Here is a 12,233-nt window from a genome sequence, read left to right on the forward strand (position 1 = left end):
TGTCAAAATGTCAAATTCATTTTTTTTTTTTACCGGGAAAGAAATGGTTTGGATGCACAAAGTTGTTTTTATTGTCTCTTATAACAAAAATCTTTTATTTAAACCCATGAAAATGCTGATCTTGTTGTAAATAATAGTGAAAAATCACTTTTTAACACTGTTGTTACATTAATTACCCCTTAGCAGATTTTGACTAGAAAGGTTTTAGCAAAAATATGAGCTTAACATTTTTGCCTTAAGTCTAGCCCATACAGCTCCATTGGAAATGCATGTATACATGTTTTTAGTTTGTTTTTACATACAAATTGAGAGATATCTTTCTCTTCCTCTCTCTTTCTCATTCGCTCCCTTATCTCTCACTCTCTTCAGCTACTAGCAATCCTTTTAATCGTCATCCTTAACATATCAAGATGCATTTTTATACCCCAATTAGCTCTGTGCTTGCAGCTCGGAAGGCATTGTTCTTGATTTGCGCCCGTTTTTCTTTGCTCGGTCTGCAGTACTTCAGCTCACCTTTGAAGAGGTGAAACACCAGTCACCCTGCTTTCTTTGTTTGCTTCCTTCCATTGTGTTTTCCTCTGGGGAAATGAACCTGGATTGCACCTCTCCTCCCTCAACTCACCCTGCTGTCTCTTTTTATTCCAATTTGTTTTGTGCCCTTTTTGTATCCAGTGTTGTGGTAGTGCCCTGCTGTGTCATGTCGGCAGTGGATTCGTCAGATAACCCAGCCGTCCTCGGGCCACTGCATTGATGGCTTTATTAGTGGAAATAATCAAACTGTTCACAACACAAGTCCTCCAGCAGCTCATTTAGACTGATTAACTAAAGGAACAGGGGCAGCATCTCTAAAAGAGTCACCAGTTTCTTTAAAGCAGAATATTACTGTTGATGTTCTTCTCGGTCTCTTGATTTTGTTGTCTTCCTCTATCTGGAGAGCACTTTGGTTCTACTTTTGACTTTTCAGATAAGAACCCTACTTTTGTTGTCTAAAAACTCTGTTTTTGTTTTCACTTTCTGCATTCTCTGCCACCTGAACTTTTAGTGAATCTTTACAAGTTGTTACGAAAGCAGTTTTGCCACTGCTCAGAAAACATTGTACTTGCAGTGAGACATTTTTACGTTGGAGTTTTCTGTCTGTTTGATGTCAAAGTTCAGTTCGGTTTGCATGAAAGTTACTTTCTGAGTTAGGATGTGAGAAACCGCACTGAGAAAGTCTTGAAGATGCATGTTAGAAAACATTCTGGTTTAATTTACCCAAGTGATGCTCGTCTCTGCAGAAAATGCCTTAGGTGGGCAGCTTGTATTCTTTGCATCTTGGATGCAAGACAAACGCAATAAGCATGTAGGCAAGACACAACCATTTGCTTTTGCAAAGGCACATTTTCTTACAACATGTAAATTGGCATAACTTTTATGTTTTAACACATAATTCTATCATGTTTGTTCTCATTTTTCAGCTTAAGATATGAATTGAAATGTAATGCAGTCAGTAGAAATATCGGAGCATCTTCAAATAAGAACTGTTGCTTAAACAGTAGTGCAGTTTTGAATAGTGGCATATACCTAATGTTACAAAGAAAGGTGTTAAGCAGCATTTTGGTGCTTTGGTTTCATTGGTTATCTTTTGTTATATTTGCTTGTTGTTAAAGGTCCCGTTCTTCGTGATCCCATGTTTCAAACTTTAGTTAGTGTGTAATGTTGTTGTTAGAGTATAAATAATATCTGTAAAATTATAAAGCTCAAAGTTCAATGCCAAGCGAGATATTTTATTTAACAGAAGTTGACTACATCGAACGGCTGGATTGGACTACACCCCTCTACTTCCTTCTTTAATGACGTCATTAAAACCGTTTTTTGACTAACCTCCGCCCACAGGAATACAGGCGTATTGATGGTGAAATGTCAACAGACGTGGTTGATGTTTATCTATAATCGGATACTGCAAAAGTTTAATTCGAAGTTGTTAGTTTGCTCTGTCCATTTCACCACGGACTGTTTTTCTAACCTGGGATAATATCAAGCAGGCTTCTCTCAGCGTTTCATACTTACGAAGGGGGCAATTTCAACTATATTCCAGCAAGCGGTAAGTAACGTTAGTGATTTACTATGGAAGTAGCGATCAACTTCACATCGTTTCTCTTTGTAGGATGAAAATAATCTTACTTAAACTGTGATTAATATACAGAAAGCGATCAAAGAACAATCCCTTTCAAATCGCCCAAGCTGTCAATCACACAGCGCGAGTTTATCTGGACACTTGCCAAAACTCGTTATGAAATCAATGACGCTGTTACACTGCACAACGAAGCTCTTACTGTATTTATATACCTCATGTTTGCATTGGTGAAATCATTAGTGAGAGTGCAGAAACTGCGTTGCAATGATAAGATCTTTTTTCACGCGATCAACAGACTGTCATCTGCTCAATGCTCATCACTGCAACCTTTTATGTGATTGAAATAGATCTAAATACTTAAAAAAAACTTCTCACGATTCGTTAATCCCGATAGCTGTAATAGTAAAAACGTATAATAGCTGTAATAGTAAAAGTTTTCCAGATAGTTCTACATGTAATGCCAGATATTTCATATGCAAGGCAAGCATGTCAGCCAATCACAGCAGTGGGCGTTTACTCTGAAGTCTCTCAGCAGACACGCCCCTTCAAACAGAGCGTTCAAATCAGGGGATGAAATCAGGCTAGGAAATATGCCTTTTATTTCTAAATTATAACAATTTTTGATCTAAAAAACATACTAACATTATAAGGGCACCCCAGGAAACATTATAAAATAATAAAATAATCCATGGAATGGGACCTTTAATAAGTAATTTACAGCTTTATCCCCGTTTTTTTAAAGTGTCATCTTTTCTTTAAAATGTTCTTTGAAAGGTTAACAAAAGGGATTTTTTTTTTTTTATAAAAAAAACTTCACCTTCTTGCATTAAAGTCTTCTTAGTTTTGTTTGTTCACTTATCACAGTTCAAAAAAAGGTTAACCTTTTCTGTTGTTTAACAAAAACTTTATTGAGAAAGTTAAACAATCAAATTGCATGTCATCCTTCAGCTCTTTTTTCTTTTTTTTTTTGGTTCAGATTTTTTATTCAACTTATAAGTATGTAGGTTTCAGTCCTGTACCAAATAGACAAAAAACATGTGTCAAGAAAAAAAGTCAAGCGAACAATATATTCCTGTTTTTATTCCTTCTCCTCCCAAGTTGTTACTTAGCAACCGAGCTAAACAGCTGTCGCTAGTATTCATGGTGGAACTGTGCTGATGGCGCAATCGCACCGCTGTTCGCAACCAATTAATACAATGTGATGTCAGGGGATTGGGGCGGAAATGTGAACTCAGAAATCTGAAAATATTCTGAGATTTAGTACATTGTGTGAAGAGAGAAATTTTGTTAGTGAATAGTCTGATTTAACAAGATCAACTTAATAGTGTATTTAATTATCCGTGTATCATATTTTCTTAGAGATGATGGCAGAGTTATATTTCCTATAGCATCAGAATCTCTTTGTAATCGTTCATGAGAGACACATGTCATTTTACTCTGAATTACAGCATTCTAACTCTTCCGTAGGCACATTGCTCATCCGTGGTTTGCTATTGTAGAGCTACTTCCACATGCCATGGTCCATCAGCATGCATTTCTTCTGCTGACTTTACCCATAAACAGGATTAAGGGATTATTGCCTTTATATGAGAGAATGAAGACATTCAGTATGGCACCATCTCTGCAGGGGAGAACGTGTTTAAGAAAATCTAGGAAATGTTGCTCTGAGGGGGAGTCTATACAACAGCCCTTGATTTGTTATTAATGTTCATTTGATATTAATTTGGTGATATAAGTTGACAACAGAGGTCTCTACCGAAGGATTCTCTGGAAACCACAGCACACTGAAGTTCACGTTTTTCAAGCAGAGCAAACAGGCGGAAACAAATACACTGCTCAGGAGAGTGCTTGTAATTCAGATCAGTTTTTTTTCCTCTAGGTAGGAGTAGTGATGGGAATTTTAAGAAATGTAATGATTTTGCCTAAACGCCTCCACTAACAAATCTTTTTTCGACTTTTGAAGAACCATGACATAATTAATACTGAATATATTGAACCATATATAGCCCCCTCTATTTTATATACATGTATTAATTGTTGTTGTTGTTGTTGTTGTTATTATTATATACATTGCTGTTTTTTTATTATAATTGTTATTATTATTAATAAATTATATATTATTATTTATTAAAATTATTATTAAGCAGTAAGCAGTGAGGTTTGAGGCTCATTTGTTTTCATTTTATTATTAATTAGAAGCAGTGAGAATTGAGGCTCATTTGTTTTCATTTTCTTTTTCTTGTTTTTGCAATGGATTCATTAAAAAGAAATGTCTTAAAAGAGTGATTATTTTGTGTAATGGAGATTTTTCTTTCTTTCTTTCTTTCTTTCTTTCTTTCTTAAATGTATCTGAATAAGGTTCTTGAAACTGGTTCTTGTTTCTCAGCACTAAGTTGGAGTACAGGCTACTCTGAAACATTCTCTCTCCCCACACAGTGTCTCTTTTTCCCACACAGTGTCTCTCTTCACTTTTTTATCGAGTGTCTGGTCACAGATCCAATCTCCCACTTTAATTCCTTCATCATGTCTTTCATCTGTGGGTGATCGATTCTTAACTGGGTTTAATGTCCCCCTGACCCTTCATCTTACCCAGGGCTACAATGAGGATCTACAGACACTTCTTAATAGAGCTGTAAAATATTGAAAACTTCCATTAGGGACACTAAACTTTTAGAATCTCTCTCTTTTGTCCTCTCACGTTTTTTTTTCTTGTTACATAAAAAACCCGGCAGCGAGATTACATGGGATTATCACAGCATGTGTGATTCTCTTTATTATTTGTGTCAATACCTATTAGCGTACAGCAGTGTAGAATATTCATTTTTTACTCTTGCGCTGACTCAAATAAAAGAATAAAACACAAAGATTTGGGTCAGTATGAGGAAAACAACAACTCATTAGTGTGGGGAACACTGTACCTCATTAAAGTGTGGAGTTTTTCACCATAAAACAGTGTGGAATTAGACATTTTGAGCATGCAGTCTGCTGGCAGATGGTTGATAAACGAGAGCATCAGGCTTGCATTTCTCTCACGCCACACAACCGTGAAGGAGCTTTCCGTCGTACTTTCCCTCTGCTGTAGAACGTTGCTGAGATTATACTCGTCCATCAGCGTTGCTTCCAGTGTGATTCTCAAACCCTGAATCTCATCCTAATAGAGCTCAGGCCAAAATCCATATAGCAAGTGGGAAATGCTCTTCTTTCGTCTCTTCATTGTTTAAAGGTGACATAAGGAAATTTCTGAGGCATACATCATAGTTGCAAAAATAATATATTTTTTTCCAAACAAGGCATACTTGTATTTGTTTCTGCATATTGAACTGGAAGTGAAGAAAGATTTTTTTCTCTTATTGGATGAATGGATGGCAGGAAGAATGAAGGTTAAAATGGGAGAAAGAATGGCAGGAAGAAAGAAGGGTAAAATTGATGGAAGGATGGCAGTAAGAAAGACAAAGTAAAATGAAAGGAAGGATGATAGGAAAGAAGAAGGGAAGGTTAAAATGGAAATAAGGATGGCAGGAAGAAGAAAGGCTAAAATGAAAGGCAAAATAAAAGGAAGGAAGGATTGCAGGGAAAAAGAAGGGTAAAATGGAAAGGATGGCAGGTAGAAAGAAAGGTAAAATGACAAAGTAGGCAGGAAAGACTGTAAAATATCAAAGGAAGGCAGGAATGAATGTAAATTGACTGGAAGCAAGGCAGCAAAGAATGTAAAAGGGTAAGGAAGGAAAGGCAAAAACAAAAGCAAGGAAGGGAAATAAAGCAGGAAGGAAGGAAAGTAAAGAAAGCTAAAAGGAAGAGAAAGAAAAGATTCTCTCTCAGACTCTTCCTGTAGCCTGAACTCTTTCTATATCCCCCTGTTCATCCCCATCTTCCCTGTGAAACGGTACATTTAAGGAATTACTGGCTCAGAATTACCACATGTCCGGTACAAAGAAAGTCCTTTAAAATGCTGTCACGCTTTTGAAAGAGCCTTTGTCTAAAAATTGAGAGCTCAGGATTTCCATCCTTGAGCTGTGTCTGCAAAGTAAAGTAACTTTGTGTCTCTCTTCTCTGTCTCTGTTCCTGTTGTCCCGGCTTCACAGGGTTCCTTGCTTTACAGCAGTAGGGGGGACAGCACAGCGGACTGCTCTTCTGACAAGCAGCAGAATGATGGCAAGCTCCTTAAAGGTAAGGCAGCTCTGCTCTCCATGACCCCCCCACCACCTGACCTCAGAACATCCTTTTCATCCACATTGACATTTCAGAATGTCCTCATGCAGCTACGTTACAACATCGTCCCATATCTCTCCATCTTTACATTACTCAGGCTAGGGCTGCACGATTAATCGCAATGAAACCGCACGCGATTTGGCAAAGGCTGCGATTATTTTATGCGCAGTTTGTCAGTGCAGCACGGTTGATTGGTAGTAAATGCTGCTCCATCTGAAAGCCAGAGGGCGCTCTCACGCAGACACGCCAAATATGCCCCACCGCTAAAGTACAATAAAGCACATCATTCCAGGAAATCCCTATCAGGCATCATCGCTGTAGCTGAATAAGCAGAAGATTGAAACGCTTTGATTGATTAAACATGACTAATAAACACACGACTGCCTTATACTGTGTAAGAAGCCACATCATTCCACAGAAGGATGCTCAACTGTCATTTATGAAGTGATTTTGACGTAAAAGCATGTTATTAAATGTTGTCTGTTGTTGGACAAGAGGTTCATAAATGCTTCTCATGTTTGGAAAGATGTTTGACGTGTGTTGTTTTTTCAAATGCACATTATAAGTGACTCAAACTCGCAGTGCTTTCAGATGAAGCAGCGTTTACAGAGCCGTACATCAGTGACAAGCTGCGCATAAAAAACAATCGCAGACTTTGCGATTTCAAAACATGCGATTACATGTAAATTGCGATTATTCGTGCAGCCCTAGCTCAGGCTGTTTCACTTAGCTGACCCCTCTGTCTCCACTGATGTTCATTTAGAGGAGCTATTGGACTTAATGATCATGTCATGTGTTTGACCGTAATTACAGTAATTGTGCAGTAGACTTGTGCTAGGTGAGGAAGGTTAAAGACATTTACTAAATAAAATGTGTCTATTATCACCCACTGCCCAGCGTCTTTTGCACCTATCTGCTTTGCCATAAAGTCAAAAGAAAATGACCTTTTACCTCTGGAGAAGAATCGTGTGCGGCTGGACGACGACTCTGATGAGGATGGGATGAAGGGGGAGGTGCAAGAGGGAGTAGAGTTGGCCATAGGATTGGTTGAGGCAGCCAGAGAGCCGCCTCAGCCTCCGTTGGCTGAGGAGAAGAAACCTGGACTGTCCTTGGAAGAGCAAGAGGCCAAACAAGGTAAATCAAGATTTTTTACTTTAAATTTTAGTTCACCCAAAAATTAACTTTCTGTCAGCATTTACACACACATGTTGATCCAAACTCAGTGGAACGCTGAAAGGTGAAATTTGAAAGGAAGGAAGTTCAGGAAATGGGAAGGAAGGAAGGTCAGGAACGGGGAAGGAAGGAAGATGGAGCATAAAACGGGAAGGAATGTTGGAAGGAAGATAAACCGTAAAACAGGATGAGGGAAGGAATTTTGGAAGGAAGATAGAACGTAAAACGAGAAGAGGGAAGGAATGTTGGAAGGAAGATAGAAAAGATAGAACGTGAAACGGGAAGAGGGAAGGAATGTTGGAAATAAGACAGAACGTAAAACAGGAAGAGGGAAGGAATGTTGGAAGGGAGATAGAATATAAAACGGGAAGAGGGAAGGAATGTTGGAAGGAAGATAGGAAGGAAGATAGGAATGAAAGAAAAAAGGTAAGACAGGAAAATTGAAAAGGATGGATAAATCAAGGATGGGAAAAGGTTTGTTAGGATCAAGAAACTGGAAGATTTAAGGAAGGTAGGAAGGAAGAAAGAATGAAGAACAGGAAGAGGGAAATAATGTTGGAAGGAAGAATGAATGAATGAAGGACAGGAAGGATTAGGAAACAGAACAGGAAAAAGAAAGAGAAAATGAGGAACAGGAAGAGGTAAAGAAGAAAGTATCAAGGAAGAAAGAATGAAGGATTATAAGAGGGAAGCAAAGAGAAAGTGAAGGAAGAAGAAACAGAACTAGAAGAGGGAAATAAGGAAAAAGGATCAAGGAAGGAAGAAATAACTAAGAATGAAGAAGGAAGAGATAGGAAGAAATTAAGGACAGGAAGAGGGAAGGAAGGAAAGGAAGAGGGAAAATGTAGATTTAGAACATGGCAGGAGTAAAGGAAGACAAGAAATAAAGGCAGGCAGGCAGGAAGGAACAAGTAAGTAAAGAAAAAAGAAGGGAGGATAATATTTTAATATTATAAATAAATTATTTTATATTAATATAAAATTTGCCATTTTTGAGCTTGAAGGTCTGAAGTTCAGAAGTTTCATAAGTAATTCCTAATTGAAATAAGCCCTTGTTTGCTGTTTTCAAGGCTGTTCTTTTATAATGTTCATAAAAATTGTTCAAACAGAAAAGATGAGTCAGTTTGTGGAGTATTACAAAAATAACTCATGCTGATTTCCTTCACTGTAATTGTTGCAGCTCAAATGTAATTTCTCAATGGCCAGAAGCTTAGAAGCCAAACATATTTTACTGTAACAAGATAATAAATATTGCGAAACAAACAGTAGTTTATCATGATCGCATTCAGCCAAGAGTTACCGGATTTCGCTCCACTTCTCGGACTTCTTTGTTCTTTTGACCCTCAGAGACTTTACATAGTGAGATGATCTGATCGCTGTCACATCACCATGACTGGCAGCGTATTCAATTATTTCGGCGAGGGCCAGGGCCGTAATGTAATAGATCTATCCATATGGACTATGCTCACCAGCGGCAGTAACTGTCTCCCATAATTAAGAGGGAGTGTTTCACACAGTTAAAACAAGCAGGACACCACTCAATCAAAGATGCCGACAGTATCTTCAAAGAAAATGAGAAATGCAGGTGTGCATGAGAGATTGAAAATGTGTTTTGAGCTAAAAACAGAATACACCTTGTGTTTTCAGTCAAGTCTCTTATGCTCACCAAAGCTGCATTTATTTGATCAAAATGCAGTAAAAACAATAATATTTTGCAATATTACAGTTTAAAAATGTTCTATTTTAATACATTTTAAAATGTAATTTATTCATGTTGAATTTTCTGTAGGCATTACAGCAGTCTTCAGTGTCACATGATCCTTCATATTTTTTTGTAGAAACCATAATACATTTTTTATGGATTATTTGATGAATGGGAAGTTCGAAAGAACAGCATTTATTTAAATTTGTATAATACACTAAGACTTTATGGTCACTATTAATCAGTTAAATAGGTCCTTGCTTTATAGTTTTAAAATATTATCAGCTCTTGAATGTTTTTAGTTTTCATGATAAAAAATTTAAAGGGATAGTGCACCTAAAAATGAAAGTTCTGCATAATTTTTAATCACTCTCATGCCATTCCAAACCCATTCTTCCTTATAACACAAAAGGACAAATTTTGAATAATGAACTGGCCACTGTTTTCCAATATATAATGAATGTCAATAGAATGTCTCCAATATGACTTGTATAGCTCTAAACACATCTGATTTGATATATTATGATATAATTTGGGACTCAAATTTAAGTTAGAATTCATAGACAATCTTGCCATTTGCCAACCATATCCATTCAAACAAGTTTGAGGTCTACAGCCCCAGTGCTAATTTACTCTTATTAAATGGAAAAGGGTCGAGCCAGGATATTGTTCAATATTTTATGTTCTATGGAAGACAGCAAGTCAAATGAGTTTGAAATGACAATGAAGGTGAGTAAATGATGATAGAGGTTCATTTTTGTTTGAACTATTCCTTTAACAAGAGATACACATTTCGTTCTAACATGTAGGCTTTGCATTGGTTTTCTTGTTCCTCATTAAAAATTCATTTGTTTAAACCTTATCAATGACACCGGACTGCACATGGCAGACTCTCCGTCCAAACGCTGAGCTGTAATGCTCCTGGAACGCAGGGGTAATTACAGTAATAAGACCAGATGCCCAGAGGAAGTTTACTGCGTGGGGGAAGTGAAATAAATGGCGCTGCAGCAAAGAAGACCTCGCTCAGTGGCAAACTAGCTTAGATTGCATGACTATCGACCCATCCGTACTGGAGGAACATAATCTGTATTGATGAACTGTTAAAGAATCACAGATGCACAATTCAGCACACACTCAGTCTGTTTTCATGTGTCCGTCTATTACCTTTAGTTTATTTACTGAATGGAGTGAGTTTGTGTGATCATGAGTGAGAGTTTTATTGGGTCGACTCTCTGCTGTCTCTTGCGGTTGTGTGTTGTGAAAGCTGAGAGGCAAAGTATTTACACCCCTTGTGTTTCCCTCAGAAGCTTACCTGTTTATGTTACAAATTGTAGTTTCAAAAGGTAGCCTTATTGGATTTTGTCAGTGTTATTCGCAGCCTCAATTGCTCATTGACTTCTGAAGTGTGTAGATGAGAAAATATGCAAGAGAAGGACATTTGCAGGAAAAAGCAGACAATTACTTGAGTCGTTGCTTTGAGAAATGCCACAAGAAAATTACAGGTGTTAAGTGCTGGGGGTTGCATTGAAAGTGCTTGTCACACATGTAAAGTTATTGCAGTCTTTTATCTAGGGATGAGCACAAGCGCTCAGAAAAGATAGAATGATTAGTTATATAAAAACAAATAAACTACATGGGATGATTTGTTTGCAACTTCAATGCAACTCTAGTTATAAGAACTACTATTACAAAAACTATACGTACTAAATGTGCCAAAATGGCTCATCATTTTTAATTTTCTACAATTTAGTTGATACATTGTAGAATAGATGACCTCTGAAGGAAAACACAGTCATTATTTACTCACCCGTATGAATTTCTTTCTCAAGTGGAACACAAAAAGGGATTTATTTTATTAACATTCTATCTTTTTATTATTATTATTATTATTATTATTATTATTATTTAATTTTAGTTTAAGTTTGAGTGATTTTGTTATGTGCTTTTGACAGTTTTGTTATTATTTCTATTTGCTATATAGCTTTAATTTTTTTTAAAGTTTTAGTATTTTTTTTTTTTTGAGTTTTAGTAAAAAAAAAATTAAATCATTTATTTTTTCCAACTTATATATATTATTTAGAACAAATTAAAAATATAAAATGAATAATTAAAAAATAATTTAAAAAAGTATCTGAAATGTGGAGATCTGCCCTAGATCTCATGATAGAAGTGTCAGTGTCCAATTTGTGAGCATGCCATATCAGATCTTTTCAATGAATTTGGTGGTTCAGCTAACAAAATCCATTTAAATGATTCATACATAAATTGGTCTGATCTGGTTCTCACTAAATCAGCTAAAGACGTATATTTGTACAATTAATATGTACAATTCTTTCATTTTCTTGAAATGGTTTAAGAGTCTCTGCTCGTCATTTCATTGTGGTTTGTCTCTAAGCTCCCTCATTAAGTAGATGGCACAGTGCCGTGCATTAATAGAAGACTAGGTTAAATCTTAACAGGACGTCAAGGCTGCAAGATCGTTTCAGGGCGGTGCGAATAACTTGTGATTTTGAGCTTCATTAAGGAACATCTCTCACAAATTTCGTTCCTAACTCTGTCTCTCGCTGCAACACTTAGTATTATTTTCTCAAAATGACGTAATGGAGATGCCTCTGTTCTCTCTCCAGTTGTGTTTGTTCCGGAGTTGTATGTGATTGTTCGTGGCAGGGGACCTATTTTTAGTGCGAATGCTGACAGGGCCCTCTACTTGTTCTTGTATAATATAATGTTTTTTCCCCCTCTTTTTGTTTTGTTATCACTGTTCCCATGAACAAAACTTGAGAAATTATACATGAGTGCACTGCCTACTTGAACTAGATAAATTGAGACACTGTCAACTATTATACAATCAGTAGCCAGGCAGCCTTTAACACCTAAGCAGAGAGTGAATGTTATTTTTATCGTGTTAAATGCGAAACATTAAAATGTGACGCATCGTTATCTTGTAGCTTTTTAAGCTTTATGCAGATTTTATGAGGCACGCGGGCTTACAAAACCAGGTAAGTCACGAGTGACCTCATCTAGAAATACTTT

At 36.8% G+C, this 12,233-nt stretch overlaps 1 protein-coding gene across 2 annotated transcripts in view; it reads left to right on the forward strand.

The window, feature by feature from the left end:
• Positions 1 to 12,233, forward strand: part of sfswap (splicing factor SWAP) — an 85,919-nt gene that overhangs the window by 39,321 nt on the left and 34,365 nt on the right. For both annotated transcript variants that reach the window (XM_084137057.1, XM_084137058.1), the window contains exons 11-12: positions 6,199 to 6,283; positions 7,223 to 7,459. In XM_084137057.1, the coding sequence (XP_083993183.1) occupies positions 6,199 to 6,283; positions 7,223 to 7,459 (322 nt within the window). The remainder of the gene's footprint in view (positions 1 to 6,198; positions 6,284 to 7,222; positions 7,460 to 12,233) is intronic.

The sequence above is a fragment of the Abramis brama genome (assembly GCF_963993115.1).
Source record: "Abramis brama genome assembly, chromosome: 15".
NCBI classification, from domain to species: domain Eukaryota; kingdom Metazoa; phylum Chordata; class Actinopteri; order Cypriniformes; family Leuciscidae; genus Abramis; species Abramis brama.